At 38.9% G+C, this 24,023-nt stretch overlaps 4 protein-coding genes across 4 annotated transcripts; all 4 read right to left on the reverse strand.

Annotated features, from left to right (window-relative positions):
- Positions 1-2,014: 2,014 nt before the first annotated feature.
- On the reverse strand, positions 2,015-2,398 carry LOC118520474 (keratin-associated protein 9-3-like). Its single transcript, XM_036068536.2, has one exon. The coding sequence runs from the start codon at positions 2,396-2,398 to the stop codon at positions 2,015-2,017; it is 384 nt and encodes a 127-aa protein (XP_035924429.1).
- Positions 2,399-14,434: 12,036 nt separating this feature from the next.
- On the reverse strand, positions 14,435-14,818 carry LOC118520470 (keratin-associated protein 9-3-like). Its single transcript, XM_036068532.2, has one exon. It carries the CDS (start codon positions 14,816-14,818, stop codon positions 14,435-14,437), a length of 384 nt encoding a protein of 127 aa, XP_035924425.2.
- Positions 14,819-19,283: 4,465 nt separating this feature from the next.
- Positions 19,284-19,667, reverse strand: LOC118520475 (keratin-associated protein 9-3-like). The gene has a single exon (XM_036068537.2). It carries the CDS (start codon positions 19,665-19,667, stop codon positions 19,284-19,286), a length of 384 nt encoding a protein of 127 aa, XP_035924430.1.
- Positions 19,668-22,913: 3,246 nt separating this feature from the next.
- On the reverse strand, positions 22,914-23,303 carry LOC118520473 (keratin-associated protein 2-3). Its single transcript, XM_078066376.1, has one exon. It carries the CDS (start codon positions 23,301-23,303, stop codon positions 22,914-22,916), a length of 390 nt encoding a protein of 129 aa, XP_077922502.1.
- Positions 23,304-24,023: the final 720 nt, after the last annotated feature.

A 24,023-nucleotide genomic window follows, 5' to 3' on the forward strand; every position in this document is an offset into this window, starting at 1 on the left:
ATAGTTTCATTTGGACTCCTCATATTGGTCCTTTGCTCTTTGGAATACATTTGTGGTTTTCCATGTTCAAAGAGTCCTTCCATTTTAGTCCACATCAACACCCTCATTTTGTAGAGGTGGTTATTTCACGTGACTCTCTGTCTATATGTCTAAGGCTAAGGCTAATTGTGCTCTTAGGTTTAACTATTATTTTTTCCTTCTGGCTTTACAGACTGAATTCTGTTGAATTTAGGACAGTGGAACATCCCCTGAATTGAAGAGTACCTTTGTTCATACATAATTAAAAGCTTCCAACTAATTTACTCCAACATCAAATCAAATTACTATTATAGTTCCTTTGATTTCGATCAATTTGAAATATGTAAATATTATTCGTATTCTAGGTCAGAAATCTTTTCTTGTGAACCAAGTGACATAGTTTATATAAAGGTATCTTGCAGAGTGCTTAGCTTCAGGTAGAACTTTAATAAATGCTTACCAAATCTGATTTTGAATGGGTGGAGTAAAAGACATGATTCATGGACACATGTACCACTTGTAAATGATTTAATAGAACTTACAAGCTGTAGTGCCTCTCATGGAGGAGTCCTTGTTACTGTCAAAAGAGAGTAGGAAGTGATGAAATATTTTTCTACTGCTGGAATATTTGAACCAAGTCTCAGGGAAAAGCATCTGGGAGTTATGACATTTTGAAGAATGTACTGCCATCTACTACTATATTCTTTGAAATGCATTTGATCTAGCATTGTCAATTATGTTTGATCTATCATTGCTACCAATTAAATGATAGAGGTAAGTGCTGGGAGCTTGTAAATAACTTGAAAAATATTTTTCATAAAGTGTCCTGTATTTTGTCCTATTGTATTTTATATATTGCACTAAAATACTTAATGTGGAATTAAAAAATTAAATGGCAAAGGTATTTTTTTTTGTTCTAGATTTATGTTAACTTCCTAAGAGAACATCTTTCAAATTGGGTTGCAAAGTGCAACATACATAGTTTGAGATTTCTAATGCATGTGTCTGACCAATGGTGATGGTAGAACTCACAGGGTATCTCCCTGGCTCTTTGTTCTACCCTCATTTAGATCAGAGATACATTTTATAGGAACTCAAGTAAATGGAGATGAGTGTTGGGAGTTGAAACTTAGAGAGCAATTTGGGGATGAGTGAGAAGAGTATAATAGGCTAAGACATAGGAATTAAACCTGAATGCATTTGGAAAATAGTATCTAAAAGATAGTATCTGGTAGATGTTTTAAAATTTACTTAGTAAGTAATATAATCTTTAGTTAGGCACACATGAAGGAGAACATCTAGTATATAAACTGGAAGGAGATTAAAATGGTAGAGGTAAATCTAGGTAGAAATCCCGTAGATTTGAGCAACCGGAAAATTTTAGCCAAAAGTGACTTTACTGGTTTAGACCTAATCATAATAGGTTAGAACATTTTAAGTATTTGAATAACTATGAAGATTATTTAATGCATGGAGCATTTTATTAACTGATGGATTTAAGCATAATGTAATTAGTATTTAATCTTTCTGATTTAGACTTTATGCTTTAGGATTATTATCAAAATGCAAATCCACTCTTCTTGAATTCCAGCTAAAGATGGACAAGCTTAGAGGTAGAAGGAAGAAAATAACTCAGTTTGCTTTACACATTTAAACATTTTATTTGAAATTAAAGGGATATTCGAGGAGAAAGCAGGTCTGAAAATACGTGGGGATCAAGAGATAGGGAGGAGACCAGAGATGTCACTGAATTGAAGAAATACCCTACCCTGGTGTCTTTTCAAGCAAGGCAGGATATCTAGATACTCTGATTGATACATGCTTTCAGTGTGCTAATTCAACACATCCAAGAGGGTCCTGTCTAAGACCCATTATTTCTGAGTAGCTTAGAAACATCATGATACTTAGCATGGGAGTAAAATTGAACCCTTCTTCAGAGATCAGAGCAGTTTGTTTAGTTTCCCCTTTCATTCTTAATTAATCAGCAGCCTGGCTTTCAGCAGGTGGGCTCACAACAGCTGGGCTGGCAGCAGTAGCAGCAGCAGGCTGGGCGGCAGCAGGACTGTCCGCAGTAGGATGGGCGGCAGCAGGGGGCCTGGGCGTGGTGCAGCTGGCAGCAGGTTGGGGGCGTGCAGCTCACCACACAGCAGGGGGGCAGGCAGGTGTCCTCCACGCGGCAGTCAGGGCGGCACCACCTGACTCGGCAGCTCACAGCTCCGTAGCCACCCTCCTGGCCACCACCAGTGCCACAGCTGGTCCCACCGCAGCTGGGCTCATAGCAGCTGGGCTGGTAGCAGCTGGGCTGGCAGCAGCTGGAGCCACAGTTCCCACTGGTGGAGCAGGTGGGAAATCCACAGAAGCTAGTGGAGCAGCAGGCCATGGTCAGGAGCTGGGTTGAGAGTTGGGTTGCTAAGAGAAGTTTTTGAGTTTTGGCTGCACCTTCTACATCTGGCCTTTTATATATTTCCTAGAGCTGCATATTTCCCTGACATTCAGTATTGTTCCTTGATACCATTTGCAAAGTAAGTCTCTGATTGGCTGATCCCTGAGTTGTTTAGAAAGTTATTAATAGCATTTCAATAGCCTGCTTTGGTCATTATTCAGTTAAGTCTCATTGTATTTCTTCTTTGCCCTCTGGATCATTATAGAAGCCAATCAGCAACACCTCTTTATGCAAATCACATGACAGACTAGAGTTGGGCCAACCCTGGCTTGCTTTGTCATACCTGTCCTTTGTTAACCTGTAGGCCAAGTTTATCTAAATTGAGCATTTTCTTCCTAAGTGGTCACTAAATTAAGGATCAGGACTTCATAAATAGAATTTGTTCAGACTTGGAATGACTAACATTAGTGTCATCAAAACATGAGCTATCCAAATTAATCAACATCCAAAGCACTATGCCTTTCTAAAATCTGTTTGTGCAAGTTACAGGATACTAAGAGCTCTAACCAGTATTTTTGCCTTCAACCATCAGTGTACATATTCCCAGTTGAAACCCTTAATGACTTTTGCTGATAGATTGTTTTCTGACTCTACTAAATTAAAAATATATGCTAGTAATGAATACATGTTTTAACAAGTCAAACAGTACACAGGCATATAAAGAAATTTAATATTTTTCCTCTCTTCCCCAAAACACCCATTCCCTCCACAACTAGTACTTCAGAAATAATAAATATTAACAGTTTGGTGCATATTCTTTGATACCTTTCTCCCTGCTTTTACAGACATAAACCAGCATGGATAAATAGATCATCTAAGTAAAAGTTGGGGTCTATATGTATTTTTGAAAAGTTTTAATTAGAGTAAAATACACATAATATGAAATTTACCATCTTAATCATTTAAGTGCACTGTTCACTAGTGTGAAGTACATTCACATTGGTGTGCAATCTCGAGAACTCTTTTTAACCTCCAAAACTGAAACTCTTTGTCCATTAAAGAACAACCTTTCCATTCTCTCCTCCCTAGGCCTTTGGTAACCACTTTTTCACTCTTTGTTTAGATGAATTTGACCAACCTAGGTGCCTCATATAAGTGAAATTATCCAGTATGTCTTTTTAATGAATGGCTTATTTCACTTAGCATACTGTTCTCAAGATTCATCCATGTCATAGAATGTATGAGAATTTCCTTCCTTTTTAAGGCTGAATAATACTCCTTTGTATGTATATACCACAATTTGTTTATCCGTTAATCCGTTGATGGACACTTGGGCTGCTTCCAACCTTTTGGCTATTGTGATTAATGCCCATACTACTCAAAGCAATTTACAGATTTTAAGTTTTTTGGGTAACTGCCATACTGTTTCCCATAGTGGCTGCTCATTTCCACCAACAGTACACAAGGGTTCCAATTTCTCCACATCCTTGCAAGCACTTTTTGGGTTTTTTGAGATTAGACATTCTAGTGGGTATGAGGTTGTATGTCATTGTGGTTTTGATTTGCATTTTTGTAATGACTGATGATATGAAACATTTTTTAATATGCTTGTTGGCTGTTTATTTATCTTCTTTGGAGAAGTGTCCATTCATGTCCTTTGCCCAATTTTTAATTGTTGTTGATTGTAGGAGTTCTTCATATATTCTAGATATTAGCTTCTTATCAGATATATGATTTGCAAATCTTTCTCCCTTTCTGTAGATTGAATTTTCATTTCGTTCATTGGTCCTTTGCAAAATTTTTAATTTTGATATAGTTCAATTTATGTGTTTTCTACTTTTGTTGTATATGCTTTTGGTGTCATATCCAAGAAATCACTGCCAAATCCAATGTCATGAACCTTTCCCCCTGTGTTTTCTTCTAAGAGTTTTACAGTTTTAGCTCCTAACTTTAGGTTTTTTATCCATCTTCAATTAATTTTTGTGTGTGGTGTAATGTAAGGGTCCACCTTCATTCTTTTGCATGTGGATATCCGCTTTTCCCAGCCCCATTTGTTGAAAAGACTGTGCTTCCCCATTGAATGGTTTTGACGCTCTTGTTGAAAATTATTTGATTGTACATATAAAGGTTTCTTCCTGGGCTCTTTCTTCTATTCCATTTGTCTATATGACTGCCTTTATGCCAGTACCATGCTGTTTTGAATACTGTAGCTTTGTAATATAGTTTGAAGTCAGGAAGTATGATGCCTCCAGCTTTGTTCCTCTTTCTCAAGATTGATTTGGCTATTCAGAGTCTTTTGTGGCTCCATACAGATTTTTGGATGTTTCTTTTTTCTATTTCTGTGAAAAATACCATTGAAATTTTGATAGGGATTGCATTGAATCTGTAAATTGCTTTGAGTAGTATGGGCATTTTAACAGTACTGATACTCCTAATTCATGAGCATGGAATACTTTTCCATTTATTTGTGGCTTCTTTAATTTCTTTCATCAATGTCTTCTAGTTTTCAGTACACAGATCTTTCATCTCCTTGGTTAAATTTATTCCTAAGTATTTTATTCTTTTTGATGCTATTATAAATGGAATTGTTTTCTTAATTTCTCTCTTTTTAAAATTTATCCTTATTTATTATTTTTTTAAGAGAGAGAGCAGCGGGGAGAGGCAGAGGGAGAGGGAGAGAGAAAGAATCTTAAGCAGGCTCCATGCCCAGTGCAGAGCCTGATGTGGGGCTTGATCTCACTACCCTGAAATCATGACCTGAGCTGAAATCAAGAGTCTGGCACTTAACTAACTGAGCCACCCAGCACCCCTTAATTTCTCTTTCTGATAGATTGTTGTTAGTATATAGAAATGCAGCTGATTTGTATATTGATTTTTGTATCCTACAACTCTACTGAATTTGTTTAGTTTAACCATTTTCTTATTCTTTTTTTTTGTGGAGTCCTTAGGATTTTCTATATATCATATCATGTCATCTGCAAGTAGGGACAGTTTTACTTTTTTCTTTCTTATTTGGATGCCGTTTACTTCTTTTTCTTGTCTAATTGCTCTACCTGGGACTTCTAGTACTATGATAAAGAGAATAGTTAAAAATGGGCACCCTTCTCTTTTTCCTAATCTTAGGGGAAAAGCTTTCAGTCTTTTACCACTGAGTATGATGTTAGTGTGGGCTTTCATATTTTGCTTTTATTAGGCTGACGTAGTTTCCTTTTATTCCTAGTTTGTTGAGTGTTTTGTTTTCTGTTTTTTTTTTTTATTATGAAAGAGTGTTGAATTTCATCAAATTCTTTTTCTCCATCTATTGAGATAACCATGTGTTTTCCCCCTTTTATTCTGTTATGTGATATATTACATTGATTTTTTTCCTGTTGAACCATCCTTGCATTCTAGGATAATATCCCATTAGGTCATGATGTGTAACCTTTTTAATGTACTGTTGAATTCTGTTTGATAGTATTTTGTTGAATATTGCATCAGTATTCATCAGGGATATTGGTTTCTAGTTTTCTCTTCCGTAGTGTCTTTGGCTTTGGTATCAGGATAATGCTAGCCTCATAAAGTGAGTTTGGAAGTGTTCCCTCCTCATTAATTTGTTGGAAGAATTAGAGGATGATTGATTTTAACTTTTCTTTGAATGTTTGGTAGGATTTACCAGTGAAGCTTCTGGTACTGGGATTTTATTTGTTGGGAGGTGTTGTTTTTTTTTTTTTAATTACTGATTTAATCTCCTTGCTAATTATAAATCTGTTCAGATTTTCTATTTCTTCCTGATTCAGTTTTGATAGGTTATGTGATTCTAGGAATTTATCCATTTTATCTAGGTTATCTAATTTTTGGCCTATCCCATATGTGTTAGTCATTCTTTTAAAAACTATGCAGTATTCCAGAATATGATCATACCATACTCTGTTCGCATCCCCCTATTGATAAATCCGTAATTGTTTTTAGTTTGTGCTTTTGAATTAAAAAAGTCAGAGAATTTTAAGCTAAAAGGGACTTTAAAGGAGTCCAGCTTTAGGTGATTATGAGAATTAAATTAAGCTAATTAAACTAAACAGGTTTCTCAAACTGGTTCTACCATTAAGTGATTCTGTGACCTCAGAAAAGTCACTTAATTTCCCTGAACATTGTTTTATTCATCTGTAAAATGAGATGATCTCCCGGACACTCCAGGGCTAAAATTATGTAGTTGCTCTACCAGGTCATTCATTCCTTAAGGGCATGATCTGCCATGTCTGATTCATTTTGGTATTCTACGTAGTGCCTTCTGCACAATCTTGAATGTAGGCACTCAGTAAGTGCTTGTTGAATCAAGGAATGAATGAATGATTGACAGTGTATTGTAATGATAAACAGCCAATTTTGCATTTTACCCAAGTCACTTGTCATTTTATTTTATACTTTTTTCTCAGCAGGAGCTCTTAGGTAGTGATACCTGAAAGTGTTCAGTAGTTAAAATCAAAGGAACAAGAGGACAAAACATGTTTCCATTTTTGTTCTGTTGTTCAAGGGTGTCTTCTGGGTTGGATCAGGTCTCTAGAAGAAATGTTGGGGAAACTGATTCTTTGCTTACATGTTATCCTTAATCCATGCTTTATAATTTCTTGATTTTCATTAACTCTTTAATGAATAAAGCACTATAATCTTTTTTATTAAAGCACTATAATCTTAACCAAAGTACTATTTTTAATAAAAAAGAATTATCTTCAGCTCCCTCCAGTTCTTTTTTTAAAAGATTATTTAAAAAATTTTTAAAAATTTTTTTATTTTTAAAAATTTTTTGATTATGTTGTATTAGTCACCATACAGTACATTATTAATTTTTGATGTGGTGATCCACGATTCATTGTTTTCGTGTAACACCCAGTGCTTCATGCAGTACGTGCCCTTCTTAATACCCATCACTGGGCTAACCTATCCCCCCACCCCCCTCCCCTGTAAAACCTTCAGTTTGTTTCTCAGAGTCCATAGTCTCTCATGGTTCATCTCTTCTTCCGATTACCCCCCTTCATTTTTCCCTTCCTTCTTTTAATGTCCTCCATGCTATTCCTTATGTTCCACACATAAGTGAAACCATATGATAATTGACTTTCTCTGCTTGACTTATTTGACTTAGCATAATCTTCTCCAGTCCCATCCATGCTGATGTAAAAGTTGGATATTCATCCTTTCTGGTGGCTGAGTAATATTCCATTGTATATACGGACCACATCTTCTTTATCCATTCATCTGTTGAAGGGCATCTCGGCTCTTTCCACAGTTTGGCTATTGCTGACATGGCTGCTATGAACATTGGGGTGCATATGGCCCTTCTTTTCACTACATCTGTGTCTTTGGGGTAAATACCCAGGAGTGCAATTGCTGGGTCATAGGGTAGCTCTATTTTTAACTTTTTGAGGAACCTCCACACTGTTTTCCAAAGCGGCTGTACCAACTTGCATTCCCACCAACAGTGTAAGAGGGTTCCTCTTTCTCCACAACTTCTCCAACATTTGTTGTTTCTTGTCCTGTCCATTTTTGCCATTCTAACTGGTGTAAGGTGGTATCTTAATGTGGTTTTGATTTGAATTTCCCTGATGACTAATGATGATGAACATTTTTTCATGTGTCTGTTAGCCATTTGTATGTCTTCTTCAGAGAAGTGTCTGTTCATGTCTTCTGCCCATTTTTTGACTTGATTATTTGTTTTTTTGGGCGTTGAGTTTGAGAAGTTCTTTATCGATCTTGGATACCAGCCCTTTATCTGTAGTGTCATTTGCAAATAGCTTCTCCCATTCCGTGGGTTGCCTCTTTGTTTTGTTGACTGTTTCCTTTGCTGTGCAGAAGCTTTTTAATCTTGATGAAGTCCCAAACGTTCATTTTTGCTTTTGTTTCACTAGCTTTTGGAGATGTATCTTGAAAGAAGTTGCTGTGGGTGATGTCAAAGAGGTTACTGCCTATGTTCTCCTCTAGGATTTTGATGGATTTCTGTCTCACATTGAGGTCTTTCATCCATTTTGAATTTATCATTGTGTATGGTGTTAGAGAATGGTCGAGTGTCATTCTGCATGTGGCTGTCCAATTTTCCCAGCACAATTTATTGAAGAGACTTTTTTCCATTGCATTTTTTTCCCTGCTTTGTTGAAGATTATTTGACCATAGAGTTGAGGGTCCATATCTGGGCTCTCTATTCTGTTCCATTGGTCTATATGTCTGTTTTTGTGCCAGTACTGTGCTGTCTTGGTGATCACTGCTTTGTAATATAGCTTGAAAGCGGGCAACATGATGCCCCCAACTTTGTTTTTCTTTTTCAACATTTCCTTGGCGATTCGGGGTCTCTTCTGATTCCATACAAATTTTAGGATTGTTTGTTCCAGCACTTTGAAAAATGTCATTGGAATTTTGATTGCGATGGCATTGAAGGTGTAGATTGCTCTGGGTAGCATAGACATTTTAACAATGTTTATTCTTCCGATCCATGAGCATGGAATGTTTTTCCATCTTTTTGTGTCTTCTTCAACTTCTTTCATGAGTGTTCTGTAGTTCCTAGAGTATAGATCCTTTACCTCTTTGGTTAGGTTTATTCCGAGGTATCTTATGGTTTTTGGTGGTATTGTAAATGGAATCATTTCTCTAATTTCTCTTTCTATAGCTGCATTGTTAGTGTATAAGAAAGCAACTGATTTCTGTGCATTGATTTTGTATCCTGCCACATTACTGAATTGCTGTATGAGTTCTAGTAATTTGGGGGTGGAGTCTTTCGGGTTTTCCACATAAAGTATCATGTCATCTGCAAAAAGAGAGAGTTTGACTTCTTCTTTGCCAATTTGAATACCTTTTATTTCTTTCTGTTGTCTGATTGCTGTTGCTAGGACTTCTAGTACTATGTTGAACAATAGTGGCAAGAGTGGACATCCTTGATGTGTTCCTGATCTTAAGGGAAAGGCTCTCAGCTTTTCCCCATTGAGGATGATATTCGCTGTGGGTTTTTCATAGATGGATTTTATGAAATTGAGGAATATTCCCTCTGTCCCTACACTCTGAAGAGTTTTAATCAGGAAAGGATGCTGTATTTTGTCAAATGCTTTTTCTGCATCAATTGAGAGGACCATATGGTTCTTCTCCCTCCTCTTAATGTGTTCTATCACATTGATTGATTTGCGAATGTTGAACCACCCTTGCATCCCGGGGATAAATCCCACTTGGTTGTGGTGGATGATCCTTTTAATGTATTGTTGGATCCTATTAGCTAGGATTTTGTTGAGGATTTTGGAATCCATATTCATCAGGGATATCGGTCTGAAATTCTCCTTTTTGATGGGGTCTTTGCCTGGTTTGGGGATTAAGGTAATGCTGGCCTCACAGAATGAGTCTGGAAACTTTCCTTCTGTTTCTATTTTTTGAAACAGCTTCAGGAGAATAGGTATTATTTCTTCTTTGAATGTTTGGTAGAATTCCCCGGGGAATCCATCAGGCCCTGGACTCTTGTTTTTTGGGAGGTTTTTGATCACTGCTTCAATCTCGTTACTGGTTATTGTCCTATTCAGGTTGTCAATTTCTTCCTGTTTCAGTCTTGGCAGCTTATTGGTTTCCAGGAAGGCATCCATTTCATCCAGATTGCTCAGTTTATAGGCATATAGCTGTTGATAGTAATTTCTAATAATTGTTTCTATTTCCTTGGTGTTAGTCGTGATCTCTCCCCTTTCATTCATAATTATATTAATTTGGGTCCTTTCTTTTTTCTTTTGGATAAGTCTGGCCAGTGGTTTATCGATCTTATTAATTCTTTCAAAGAACCAGCTTCTGGTTTCGTTGATCTGATCTACTGTGTTTCTGGTTTCTAATTCATTGATCTCTGCTCTAATCTTAATTATTTTTCTTCTAATGCGTGGCTTAGGCATCGTTTGTTGCTTTTTCTCTAGTTCTTTAAGGTGTAGAGTTAGTTGGTGAATTCGGGATTTTTCTTTTTTTTTTTTTTTGAGTGAGGCTTTGATGGCTATGTATTTCCCCCTTAGGACCGCCTTTGCAGTATCCCATAGGTTTTGGACCGATATGTTTTCGTTCTCATTGGTTTCCATGAATTGTTTAAGTTCTCCTTTGATTTCCTGGTTGACCCAAACATTCATGAGCAGAGTGGTTTTTAGCTTCCAAGTATTTGAATTTCTTCCAAATTTTTTCTTGTGATTGAGTTCCAGTTTTAAAGCATTATGGTCTGAGAATATGCAGGGAATAATCTCAATCTTTTGGTATCAGTTGAGACCTGATTTGTGACCCAGTATGTGGTCTATTCTGGTGAAAGTTCCATGTGGGCTCGAGAAGAATGAGTATTCTGTTGTTTTAGGGTGGAATGTTTTGTATATATCTATGAGGTCCATCTGGTCCAGTGTGTCATTCAAAGCTCTTGGTTCTTTGCTGATTTTCTGCTTAGATGATCTGTGTATTGCTGAGAGTGGAGTATTGAGGTCTCCTACGATTAACGTATTGTTATCAATATGACTTTTTATTTTGTTTAACGGTTGGCTTATGTAGATGGCTGCTCCCATGTTGGGGGTGTAGATATTTACAATTGTTAGATCTTCTTGTTGGATAGACCCTTTAAGAATGATATAGTCTCCTTGTGTGTCTCTAACTACAGTCTTTAGTTTAAAATCTAATTTGTTTGATATAAGAATTGCTACCCCAGCTTTCTTTTGAGGTCTGCTGGCATGGAAGATGGATCTCCATCCCTTCACTTTCAGTCTGGATGTATCTTTAGGTTCAAAATGAGTCTCTTGTAGACAGCATCTGGATGGGTCCTGTCTTTTTATCCAATCTGCAACCCTGTGCCATTTTATGGGAGCATTTAGGCCGTTCATGTGAGAGTGATTATTGAAAAATACGAATTTATTGTCATCATGTTGCCTGTGAAGACCTTGTTTTTATAGATCGTCTCTGTAAATTTCTGTTGTATATCACTCTTGGGGTCTTTCTCCTTTTATAGAACCCCCCTTAATATTTCTTGCAGGGCCGGCTTAGTGGTCACATATTCTTTCGGTTTCTGCTGCTCTTGGAAGCTCTGCTGCATCTCTCCATCCATTCTAAATGATAGCCTTGCCGGATAAAGTATTCTTGGCTGCATGTTCTTCTCGTTTAGTACTCTGAATATGTCTTGCCAGGCCTTTCTGGTTTACCAGGTCGCTGTGGATGGGTCTGACGTTATTCTGATATTCCTCCCTCTGTACGTAAGGAATCTCTTCCCCCTAACTGCCCTTAAGATGGTTTCCTTGGTTCTAAGATTTGTGAGTTTTACTATTACATGCTGGGGTGTTGGCCTGTTTTCCTTGATCTTGGGAGGAGTCCTCTCTGCCTCTAGGACACGAGTGTTTGTTTCATTCCCCAGATTAGGGAAGTTCTCAGCTACAGTTTGCTCAAATATATCTTCTAGTCCTCTCTCTCTCTCCACCCCCTCCAGGATTCCAATAATTCTGACATTGGAATGCTTCATGGTGTCACTTACTTCTCTGATTCTATTTTCATGGATTCTGAGTTGTTTTACCCTGGCCTCCTCTTTTCCCTTTTTATCTATTAAATTGTCTTCCAGATCACTAATTCATTCTTCTGCCTCACTTACCCTAGCTCTTAGATTATCTAGATTAGATTGGATCTCAATGATAGCATTTTTAAGTTCTGCCAATTCAGCTTTCATTTCTGCCCTTAGAGACTCTCTGTTGCCATTAATTGATTTCTCCATTCTAGCTATTGTCTTCACAATTGCTAGCCTGAATTCCATCTCTGACATCTTGGTTATATCTGAATCCATTTGTAAATCTGTGGCATAAGTCATAATCTCTGAGTTGTTCCTATTTTGGGGGTTCCTCCTCCTAGTCATTCTGTTGATGGGTGGTTGAGGGAATGTATAGAGTCCAAATTATTGACCACAACCCAAGCAAGATGCACCTGTTTTCTAGGGACCTTAGGGTTGCTGGCCTCTTGTTTTCCCAGCCTGTCTTCTGGGGGAGGGGCCTGCCATGCTGTTACTCAGGCAACCCTGTCTGGGCAGAGTTGCCCTGCCCCCTGTGGCAGGGGGATGGGCTCAGTGGGAACCGGTTTTTTGGGGCTTTTGTTCTCTGGTGGCTTTCCTTGGCGGCTTTCCACGTCTCTTCCGAGAGTCAGAGCAGAAGAGACCGTTTCCAACCCTCTGCCTCAGAGCAGAGACATCGCAGTCTGTTCTTCAGTGAGCTCTCCAGGCCACACTATCTCCATTTCTGTCCGTGCAGTGTCCTGGGTTGCATGCCCCTCCACAGCTCTCCCAGTCCTCGCCTCCAGGTCTGGGCTTGTCTCTGTCCTTTGTGCTTCTAAAACCGCCAGCCACCCCAAGTTCCCACACACGGCCCCACTGCTCTGGTTTCCATCTAAAGTCCTTTCCCGCCACTACAGGTCTGCGAGTCTGTGCCCCGTCCCCAGCGCGGGAGACTATCGCTCACTGGCGGTGTCAGATCCCCACAGCCAGACTCCCTCCTACTGCCGTTTATCCTCCAATATCTGCTTGCGGAATCACGCTCCCTGCTTCGTACCTCGAAACCAACCGCCTGTGATATTCTGTTTTGTAGAGATCCAGATCTTCTTACATCTCAGGCTGATTTCGTGGGTGTTTAGAGTGGTCTGGTAGATATCCAACTCAATTCCAGGGACCGGTTGGAATAAGGTCCCCTACTCCTCTGCCGTCTTTTCTCTCTAAGATTTATTTATTTATTTTAGAGGGAGAAGTGAGGGTGGGGGGAGAGAGAGACACCGACCGACCAAGCAGGGGGAGGGGCAGAAGGAGAAGGAGAAAGAGTCCTAAGCAGACTCTGAGCTGAGCCCGGAGCCTGATGCAGGGCTCAATCCCATGACTCCAAGATCACAACCTGAGCTGAAACTAAGTCGGTCACTCAACTGACTGAGCCACCCAGGAGCCCCTGGCTCCCTCCAGTTCTAAGTCCAGGAAACCACAAATTAATCCTGATCCTTCCAAAAACTACCCGGATTTATGAAGCATTTCTTGATGCTCTGTTTAGATATGTATAAGTTCACTGTATATTATTTTTTCTTTCATTGTGTATTATGTATAAATGCATGTGTATGTATAATAAATATATGTATTTCTAAGTGAAAATTTTAAACCAAGTTAGTTATGTTATTATCTTCACTTTCATTTTAGAAACGGGGGAAAAAAGTAGAATTCTCCATCTAACCAAAAGCATATTTCCTCAGAGAGGCTTCCCCAACTTGTAGCTCTCTTGCTTTACTCTGCAACGCTATGTATAAATGGAAGAGTATAATATATTAGCATATGTTCCCACAGTTTGAAGATGGCCTGAAAGAGCATTCCTCTAACAGACTTGAAAAAAATACATCATATTCTGGCTCTGGATTCAGAGTTGCTTCCTGACTTCTATAACTTTCTGGTTATGAAAGCACTTTGTGAGGTCAGGATATGGAAATAGAGCCTGTGCCACTTCTGAGGCCCTGTATAACTGCCTTTGCTGTATTTTTTTATGGGGATTAACCTCCATTAGATGTGGTCAAATTGCCTAGAAAGCAGTGTGGGACAACAAAAACAGACTAAAATCTTTTGTGACTTTTTATGAAACACATATCACGAACACACTCAGTGAAGAAAAAGAGATATGTTTGCTGCACCAATAGATATAATTTAATAGACCGTGGTATATTATTCCCCTTTCATAAAAAGTGCAGTTTGCAAAATGGTGGTGTGTAGGAGGTGAACATAGAAGGACAGATGATTCTGCAGCATCGGTGGCACTGAGTCACAGAGTAGATTAAAATGCGTGCTGAAGGCAATTTCTCGAGTTAAATTTGTATTTTGGCAACCTCACTGGGGAGATCGAGGTCTTTCCAGAAGTGAATGGAATCAGATAGGTCTGTGAGGCCCAAATATTTGGTATCCCCCACAACAAAAACCAAATAAAAGTTCAAGAATTTGTTAGTGCTCCATGGATGATGGAAGAGCTAATTAGTTCATGAATTGATTTGGAAGCTGAAACTTCAAATCCAAAATCAGCAGCCTGGCTTTCAGCAGGTGGGCTCACAACAGCTGGGCTGGCAGCAGTAGCAGCAGCAGGCTGGGCGGCAGCAGGACTGTCCGCAGTAGGATGGGCGGCAGCAGGGGGCCTGGGCGTGGTGCAGCTGGCAGCAGGTTGGGGGCGTGCAGCTCACCACACAGCAGGGGGGCAGGCAGGTGTCCTCCACGCGGCAGTCAGGGCGGCACCACCTGACTCGGCAGCTCACAGCTCCGTAGCCACCCTCCTGGCCACCACCAGTGCCACAGCTGGTCCCACCGCAGCTGGGCTCGTAGCAGCTGGGCTGGTAGCAGCTGGGCTGGCAGCAGCTGGAGCCACAGTTCCCACTGGTGGAGCAGGTGGGAAATCCACAGAAGCTAGTGGAGCAGCAGGCCATGGTCAGGAGCTGGGTTGAGAGTTGGGTTGCTAAGAGAAGTTTTTGAGTTTTGGTGGTGACTTCCATGTTGGGCCTTTTATAAGCCTTGACTAGCTATGATTTACATAATTCTCAAAATCTCTTCCTTGTTTGTGTATAAATAATCTGTCTCTGAATAATAATTGCCCTATTCCTGAGTTATTTGTTCAGCCTCTGAAAGCCTTTATAAGTTCATTTTATTTGGTCTTCAATTAAGATTCTTTACCACAGTTAAGTAGTTATTGGCATTCATTTGGTACATAACCCATAATCCCCCATATTTGTTAAAATTTGGTCATTGCCCTATGAATAATTGATGCCTCACCTTTAAGGAGTGTCAGTATTACTCAGTGTTGACCCTGATAATCGGGCCCTTGGGTCTCACGTGACAGTTTAATTCCCAGCATCATGGCTCCAGTGTCAGCCACTGCCCCTTCATCGTTTTCATCTTCAATTTGACTATGAAGCAAAGTGATCCAGCTGGCCAGAAAGGGATGCTTTTTTGGGGGACTGAGAAATGTGGATGAATTGTTACTGATCACAATTTCTGGAGCACTTAGGTGCTTAAATGGTTCTGACTGTTTTACATTTATCAGTTCATTTAATTTTTACTGCAGTCCTATGAGCCATGCCTATAGCTACTCCCATCATCCATATAAGGAAACCAAGCCTCAAACAGATTTACATCTCTTGCCCAGGTTCACAGCAGCAAGTGGTGAATCTGAAATTTGAACCCACATCATCTGACTCCAGCGTAAACTCTTTCAACCACTACAGTCAGTACTCTGTTTTCCATGTAAGCAATTGTTCTAGAGAAAATCAAAGGGTAAAAGAAAGATGTAAAAATTTGTCCACTTTCAAACTTTTTTAGAGTCAAGGGAAGAAAGGCAGAGCTTTGGATGAGTAATAACACTATTTATTAGGACTTCTCTGGAAATTTTTATTTTTTTTTAACTCCATAATCACACTTCGAGAAAATCTCAAGTGCTAAAAAGGTTAATCCATTTGACTTGTGACTTCATCTAAACTTTGATATTAGGATGTCTTCTAGATTTAAATGTCCTTAACTGCATAAAAATCATACCCAGTGTATTAACACTGGAGCATGTGACACACTATGGTGTGTTAGATCTGCTGTATGCAGTTTACTGTACATATTAGAAACTAGTCCAGCTCGCTGAAAGTTAATATAATTTGAATGAAACAACTGATGAGGATGAAGATGAAGCTTTTGTGTAGGTACAATGAAAGGTGACCTGGCCCTCGTTGAGTATGGATTCTATTATAGGGAAATGGAAGTTAAAATACAGAGTTTGAACCAGAATACCAGGTATTAGTTCTGCTTCTCCAGAAATGACAGCTTTGAGTTAAGATCATAACTCTTTCCAAATCAGAATTAAGACATTTTCAAATCCCATGTCAAATGTGAGTTAAAAGGTATGTGAATTTTTTGCTTCCTTTCCTTAAGCAAATCTCTGTCACAGATTCTTTGATTAGCTGATTTATTTTTACTGTGGGTGTTTGGAATATGCAGATTTATCACCATTACAGTCTCAGGAGCTATTTAATTCATATTTAAATTCAGTAGAATATTTGATTTTGATAAATGGTAAATAATAAAAACATTTATCTCCCCTTGCAAAAAATTCTTATGTTTCAAGAGTTGAAATACCTCCTCATAAGGGCACTGGAGATAGTAGTGTTGTCTGTTAGTTCTCCATTTCTGGCTTTTCTGGTGCGGCACTGTTTACAGCATCTCCCTCGGTGCAAAACTTAACTCAGTTTTCATGTTGCTCGTCTTTAGTTGCCCTCAGAGAATTATTAGGTGTGTTAGCCAGAGTTCTCCAGAGAAACAGAACCAGTAAGATATATATAAATAGGTAGAAAGAGATTTATTGTGAGGGATTGGCTCACACAAATATGGAGCCTAAGAAGTCCCACCAGGAGCACTGAAGTCTGAGGGCAGGAGAAGATGAATGTCCCAGCTTGAGCCATAGAACAGTTCACCTTTTCTGCCTTTTTGTTCTATTTGGGGCTCAATGGTTTGGATGATGCCCACTCACATTGGTGAAGGCAATGTTCTTTACTCATTCTACAGATTCATATGCTAATTCCTTCTGTAAACACCTTCACAGACACACCCAGGAATAATGTTTTACCAGCTATCTAGGGATCCCTTTAAGCAGTCAAGTTGATACATAAGATTAAACCATCACATAAGGTGTGACACTTAAAATTTGAGAATTCTATTTTTCTGCCACAGATTAATCTGAATATTCCCTTATCTTCCCTAAATAAGTCAAGAAAATAAAATTATTTCCTCTTACCACTTAAATCCAATTCTTCTTGATTGGTTCTAATACAAATAGAGTAAGAAGTTTTAATCATTTGTGATGTTAGATTTTCTGTCCTGTTTATATGCTGGATATCCCCATCTGTGGTCTTCTTTGAGAAAAGAATGCCAGTAACTTTACATTTAAAACTATTTTATTACTATGCGTATTCTCTTTGGTTTTCATTACTTCGTTTAAGCGATGGGGCCCAGACCAAATAGTACCACAAGAAGAAAGGATGTGTTTGTCTCTTATTATTCCATGTTTGCCTTCTGTTTATAGATACTAATATTTGAGTTATTTTTCTTTAAGAGATCAGTGTTCTGGGTTTTTTACTGTAAATTTTGGGGTGTCTCTCAGTTCCTTAAAATCCATTTTAAATAGTTCTCTAATTCAGTTGCCTCTGCCTTTCTTAGGTTCCTGAGTGATAAGATGTGGTTGATATACCAACCAGTTGAATATCCTCAACTTTTTATTCTAAATCAAGTAATAAGATCTTCTCTCTGAATGTCAACCTGGCTCTTTGGTGCTTCCAAGCTGAAGCCTTCTAAGTCAAAGGTGCATCCAACCTAAGTCTTCCTAATCTGTTGGAAGATAAGAGAGTAGTATATGAGGGACATAGAGTGTTGAACATGTTTTAGACGCATTGTGTATAAGAATGGGCATAGTGAATGTCAGTATCATGCTTGTTTAAATCCATTCCTGTAATGTATATTTATTTTCTACTTAACAATACATGAAACAACTGTATAGATGTTTTAGAAACATTAGTTGAAATTCCTTTTCATCATTTTCCAAAGTATATTTTGAGGAATACTAGTGTTACAGGATGTTAAGTCAGTAATAAATAAATAAATAAATTCCCTGACTAAATCAGTTTGGGAGTAATAGTTATAGAGCTTTCTTTAATATTCTAATGTGCTTTGTTTTTAATTTTTTTATTTTTTAAAAATTTATTATGTTATTTTAGTCACCATACAATACATCATTAGTTTTTGATATGGTGATCCACATTCCATTGTTTTCGTATAACACCCAGTGCTCCATGCAGTATGTGCCCTCCTTAATACCCATCACCGGGCTAAGCAATCCTTCTAATGTGCTTTATAAACCTTCAAGATGGTGAAAACGCATGCAACATTATTTGACCATTGAATACTTTTTCCCTGTTGGGCATCTAAGACTCTAGTTGTCAGTGCATCACCTGTTTAGGAAATAATCCATCCTATGCCTGGGAGGGATGTTGTAAGCAATGAAAGTCAGTTCTCTTATTTTCCAGGCTTTCTAGACTGGTGCCCAGGGAGGCGAAGGGCTTTGCTCAAGAATCCATGGATTCTTAGTTACAAAGTGGGAACAAGAACTTGGGATGCCTTTACATCTTATGCTAGTACTTTGAAATCTTGTGTTTACTCTCTTTCCAACTATGTATTACTCTTTTATACCCTCGATAATTGAAAGAATTGTACACAGAATCCTATATGAATGAAATTAATAGATTTGGTAACACCTCAAGAAGCTAAATGACATAAAAATTCCTTTTTTGTAAAATCATCTTCTGGAACACCTAGCCCATCAGTTTGCACATGTGAGGACCTTGGGAAATAATTTCTAAATACTGATAGATTCTTTTAATCATAGATTTTGGCTGCAGAATATTGGACCATTTAATGGTAAAACAAAGGAAAACCATCTTTTAAAGACCTTTATAAAAGGACAAAAATTAGGAAAAACCATACTGCCATATCACAGTTATTGAGATTTTGAAAAATCCAAGTACCCCAATAGCAATAACAAATTCCAAATAAAAGCTCCAACAATGACTTCATCACTGAAGAATAAAAATTTTATTAAATCCCAAATCCAATGAGCTGTTGAACTATTTCAGATGATATTTATAGTAAAGTTTTACATATTCCTCTTAACTTTGTAGGACTTCTATTCATATCCAGGTTTATGAAATATTTTTGGTCATCAATTATAAATTCACATTTTAGGAAAATTATGTAGCCATGTGACAAGAGTTTGCAAGCTGGATTATGGGTATTAGCGCTCAGAAGTTTGTTGGGACTCTACATTGGCTCGTGCCAGTTTCTCAGGATTCCTTTAGAAGGCTTTCAGCAGGTGGGCTCACAACAGCTGGGCTGGCAGCAGTAGCAGCAGCAGGCTGGGCGGCAGCAGGACTGTCCGCAGTAGGATGGGCGGCAGCAGGGGGCCTGGGCGTGGTGCAGCTGGCAGCAGGTTGGGGGCGTGCAGCTCACCACACAGCAGGGGGGCAGGCAGGTGTCCTCCACGCGGCAGTCAGGGCGGCACCACCTGACTCGGCAGCTCACAGCTCCGTAGCCACCCTCCTGGCCACCACCAGTGCCACAGCTGGTCCCACCGCAGCTGGGCTCGTAGCAGCTGGGCTGGTAGCAGCTGGGCTGGCAGCAGCTGGAGCCACAGTTCCCACTGGTGGAGCAGGTGGGAAATCCACAGAAGCTAGTGGAGCAGCAGGCCATGGTCAGGAGCTGGGTTGAGAGTTGGGTTGCTTGGTGGACTTTCTGAGTTAGAGCTGCTTGTTCCACTTGGGCCTTTTATAGGTCTTGGCCGGTTCCTGTGTTTGTGATGGGCAGCATTTTTATCTTGTTACTCTTTAAACAAGCTTTTCCAGAGTCCTTTGATTGTTCAAATATCGAGTTATTTTAAATGCATCCCCAGATTGGTTTTTCCTTATTGCTCAGCTAATACTCACTAAATGTTTTTGTCCTTGGTAGAAATAGTTGTTATTTCATTTCTAAATAATGCTGTAATTTCTCCTCAAGTCTCAGCTTCCATTCTGCATTAAGATCACATCACCTGACAAAGTGACTCTCACTCATAAGATGATGTGATTTTAGGGTCATATTCACCAAACTCAAGTCTCCAGAAAAAAATTATTAACAATTGACTGTCTTTTATGTAAGACTGTGTTTATATTTTTTTATTACAATCAGCCAGATAGAAACTCTGATAAACTTCACATTCATAGAAATTCATAGATTTTTCCAGAAATTGGATCTCTCCAATTTCCATGATCTCTCCTGAACTTCACACATTGACTTGAGAAAATATCACTCAGGAAGACCTGTTGAACAAAACTGTTCCATCCCAATTTACTGTGGATATTTTATTAGCATGAATTTAAAAGAAGGACTAAAATTTGTAGCCAGTAATTAGGAAAATATCACATAAAATTTTAAGTGTAATTTATATTTTTCTATGAAAGATAAAAATCACTGCTATGTGAGTTATCTGGACAGTATTTCTTAAAGGTGGGATTTATTTTCAGTTTATCATTTTATGTAACTACACCATGTGTCCTGTGAAATGATATTAGACCAAAGAGCATGACAATTGAATTTATGAAGGGGAATCAATAAAAGAAAAAGCAGGAGTTAGGAGATGCTTTTTCTGGATTACAATGTATATAAGGCAGTGTAGGAAATGAGTGATCAAATATCATTCAATAGGTATAAGAGCAAAGAGATTAAATATACCTTATACTTAAGGTATAAGTGTAAAGGGATTGGTGTGGTACGGACCACTTTTGATTTCCCCTCAGCATCAGTCAATGTTAGAATACTGTTGAATCTAGGAATGGCTATAATTTGGAGAGGTAAGTGATTTGCTCCATTTACAGAGTACACAGCCAGAAAGCTGTATATACATTTCAGTAAAATAAATTTGAAACAATTTTGGTGGTTGTCAAAAGAAAGAATGTGTTGTCAAAAGAAGAATGTGTAGGGTTACATGGGGGGAAATGAAAAAAAAAAAAGTGGTAACCAAAAGAGCATATTATTGCTACTTGTGGTTGGTTTATTCTTTCCTTCCAATCTTGAATAGAAGCACACAGCTTTTTATGAAGTATTGGTTTGTGCGGCGATAGAATTACATTAGAATGTGATTCATGCTACTGTCAAGAAAGATGTTCACGTCGTATGATAACCATGACTATAGGTATGAAGTTGAAAAGTGGTTGAAGGAATCATCAAATATCAGAGATCAAAAAATTAATAAATCACCTTGTCCAAACATTTGATTGTATAGTTATAGAAACTGACATCATTAAAAAAAAAAAGAAACTGACATCATTGTTTTTATAAGTAGTAAATGTTTACTAAATCATATATTATGCACAGAGCACTAAAGGGTTGGGCAGAAAGCAAGATTCAATCTGTCTGTCTCGTATCTTGCTCTAGTATACAAATCATTGGAGTACTGATAGGAGGGATGAATCAAGGAAAAGAGTCAAATATACTACCATCCATCCTCATAGTTTTAAGTTGGAACACTGATGTTGTGGTACAGACTGCTTTTAATTTCCTCTTGGCATCAGTTGATGTTAGAATACTACTGAGTCCAGGACTGGCTGCATTTTGGAGAGGTTAGTGACTTGCTTTATTCACACAGCACACAGCCAGAAGAGCTGGGTATAAAACTTCTGTCTCTCCCTCCTACATCAATTCATTTTATTTTATCCATGCTGTTTTCCAGGATCAATTAATTATTAAAACGCTTTGCTTCCTATTAAAAAAATACTTTATAATAGCTCAAGAATAGAAATATTAGTGAACAGAAATGCTATGGAGTAGTAACTTTAAACACACAGTAAATAAACATGAATATGTTTAGATTCTTTTAAGTGTCTTCTGACCAGAAGAGTTTTCTCTAGAGCTGCAATAACACATTTAATTCTTGTTTCTTATTTCCCACATTCATATTAGGGAACATACCTTCTGGGTTTCTATGTCTGCCATACTCTTTGTGTCTTCTTTATTCCATGGCTATCGTCTTAGGTCAGTTCTTATTGTGTATCACTTGGACGAGTACAATGGCCTCTTGATTTGTTTCTGTATAGCCATTTTATGTCTAGCCTTTGGCCTTCTTTTTTGATAAGCAGCTACCATAAGAATCATCCTGATGCCCAGTGCCTGTTCTCTATTCACTTGCCCCAAGGCTTTCAACAGCTCCTTAGTATTTATTGCATTAAGGGCATACTCCTTTGGTTAGTATTCAAAGCACACACATTTTTCAAATTTATCTTCCATTATTATTCTACATATGTCCAGTGTTCCCAGCCAAGCTATCCTCTGAACAGTCCCTCTCTCTATACCTTTGTGCATACTATTACCAGTGTTGAGAATGCCATCTTCCCTTAGATCTGCATGCCGAAATCTTAACCCATATAAAATGCTAGCTCCCTTTTCAGTCTTTCTCCCCATTCAATAGTGATTTCTCTGTTGACACCAAAATGCTTTGTACTTTTTTTCATTTTCTAATTTTTAGTTGTGTTATTATGACTTTCATTTATCTCCCTAGAAGTTTCTTAGGGGAACATTTTTAACTCCATTTTAATTTCTATTGTATACCATCTAGCCTGTGATTTGCAGATGGTAGGCAATCAATACATTTTGTTTTATTTAAATTTAATGAAAAAAATTAGAATGAATAAGTAAAACCAAATGTGTATTTGCTAGGCCAAAGAAGAGAAGTTTATTAGAAAACAAGCATGCCACAAGACCTAAGATCTACAGTGGGAAGAAGGGAGTTGATACTGTTACAAAGACTTGAGAACAGCCCAAGTCTTAATAGATGCGCCTGGATTTCCATTCATCCTCTGGTTGACTTGGGTCTTGATGGTTCAGGGCAGGAGGTTTGTTAGGTAGAGGTGGGAGTATGACTTTTTCAGAATGTTGATTGCTTGTTCTAGATAGTCAGTGTACTTCTCAGCAGCAGGGGGAGGTCCTGCAGGTGGTGCGGCAGGGGGCAGGCTGGCAGCAGGGGGGGCGGCAGCAGGGCGCCTGCACAGAGATGGGCTGGCAGCAGGTGGAGGCCCAGCAGCAGGGGCGGCAGACCACGGCCGTGCAGGACGTGGGGCAGCAGCTGATGGGGCGGCAGCAGCCCTCCTGCAGGGAGCAGGGGTCACAGCAGACAGGGCGGTGGCAGGGCTCACAGATGGGGCGCGTGCAGCGGCAGGTGCAGGTCACGGGGCGGCACACGGTGGTCTGGCAGGACACGGGGCGGCAGCAGCAGGGGTCACGGCAGCAGCAGGGCTGGCAGTAGCCTCCCCCACAGCCCGGGGAGGAGCAGGTGGAGCCGCAGCAGGAGTCGGACATGGTGATGTGCGGGGTTGGTTTGGGTTGGACTGGTGAGAGGATTTGGGTGTTGTCAGGTGTGAATGTCTTTGTCGGGCTCTGGGGCCTTTATATACCCTAGCCAGCTGCTGCTGACCACCCGCCCACACCATTTATCTTTTGGCCAATTAAGTAGAATTTTGTTCTGACTAATGATTGCATTGCTTGTGACATACTCATGATCTCATTAAAGAACTCTTGTTGCATTCCTAAATATGGATACATTCATGCTGTTCATCATCAAAATCTAAGCACTCACAGTCATTTGAGATGATAGCAGCTCTTGATATTTATTTTGGGTAGATAGCACCGATGAATCTTGGGGAAAATGGTCCTAAAGGAACTGCAAGTTTTAAAAGAAATTAAACATATAGGGGTTTCTAGATCAGTGACTGGATCCTGTACTTGACCCCCAGGAGATGCCCTGAATCAAACAGGTATTAGACATATCCTTGGGTGTGGACTCCTTGGAACTTTATTGACATATCACTTGATACAATAGAATGCATGTACCTTGAATAAGACTGCAGCTCAGATAACTTGTATGGGAAAGCTAAAGGTTATTTTGGTAAACCAGGTAAGTATTGGAATAAAATATCCACAGCCACGTTTCATTTTTTCCCCTTTCTTTTCTCTAGCTCAAGTTTGAGCAACTATGGTCCTTCTGGCCACAGAATGTTGATATTTATCTCTGAGACATGA

Source organism: Halichoerus grypus, chromosome 2 (assembly GCF_964656455.1).
Source record: "Halichoerus grypus chromosome 2, mHalGry1.hap1.1, whole genome shotgun sequence".
Classification (NCBI taxonomy): Eukaryota; Metazoa; Chordata; class Mammalia; order Carnivora; family Phocidae; genus Halichoerus; species Halichoerus grypus.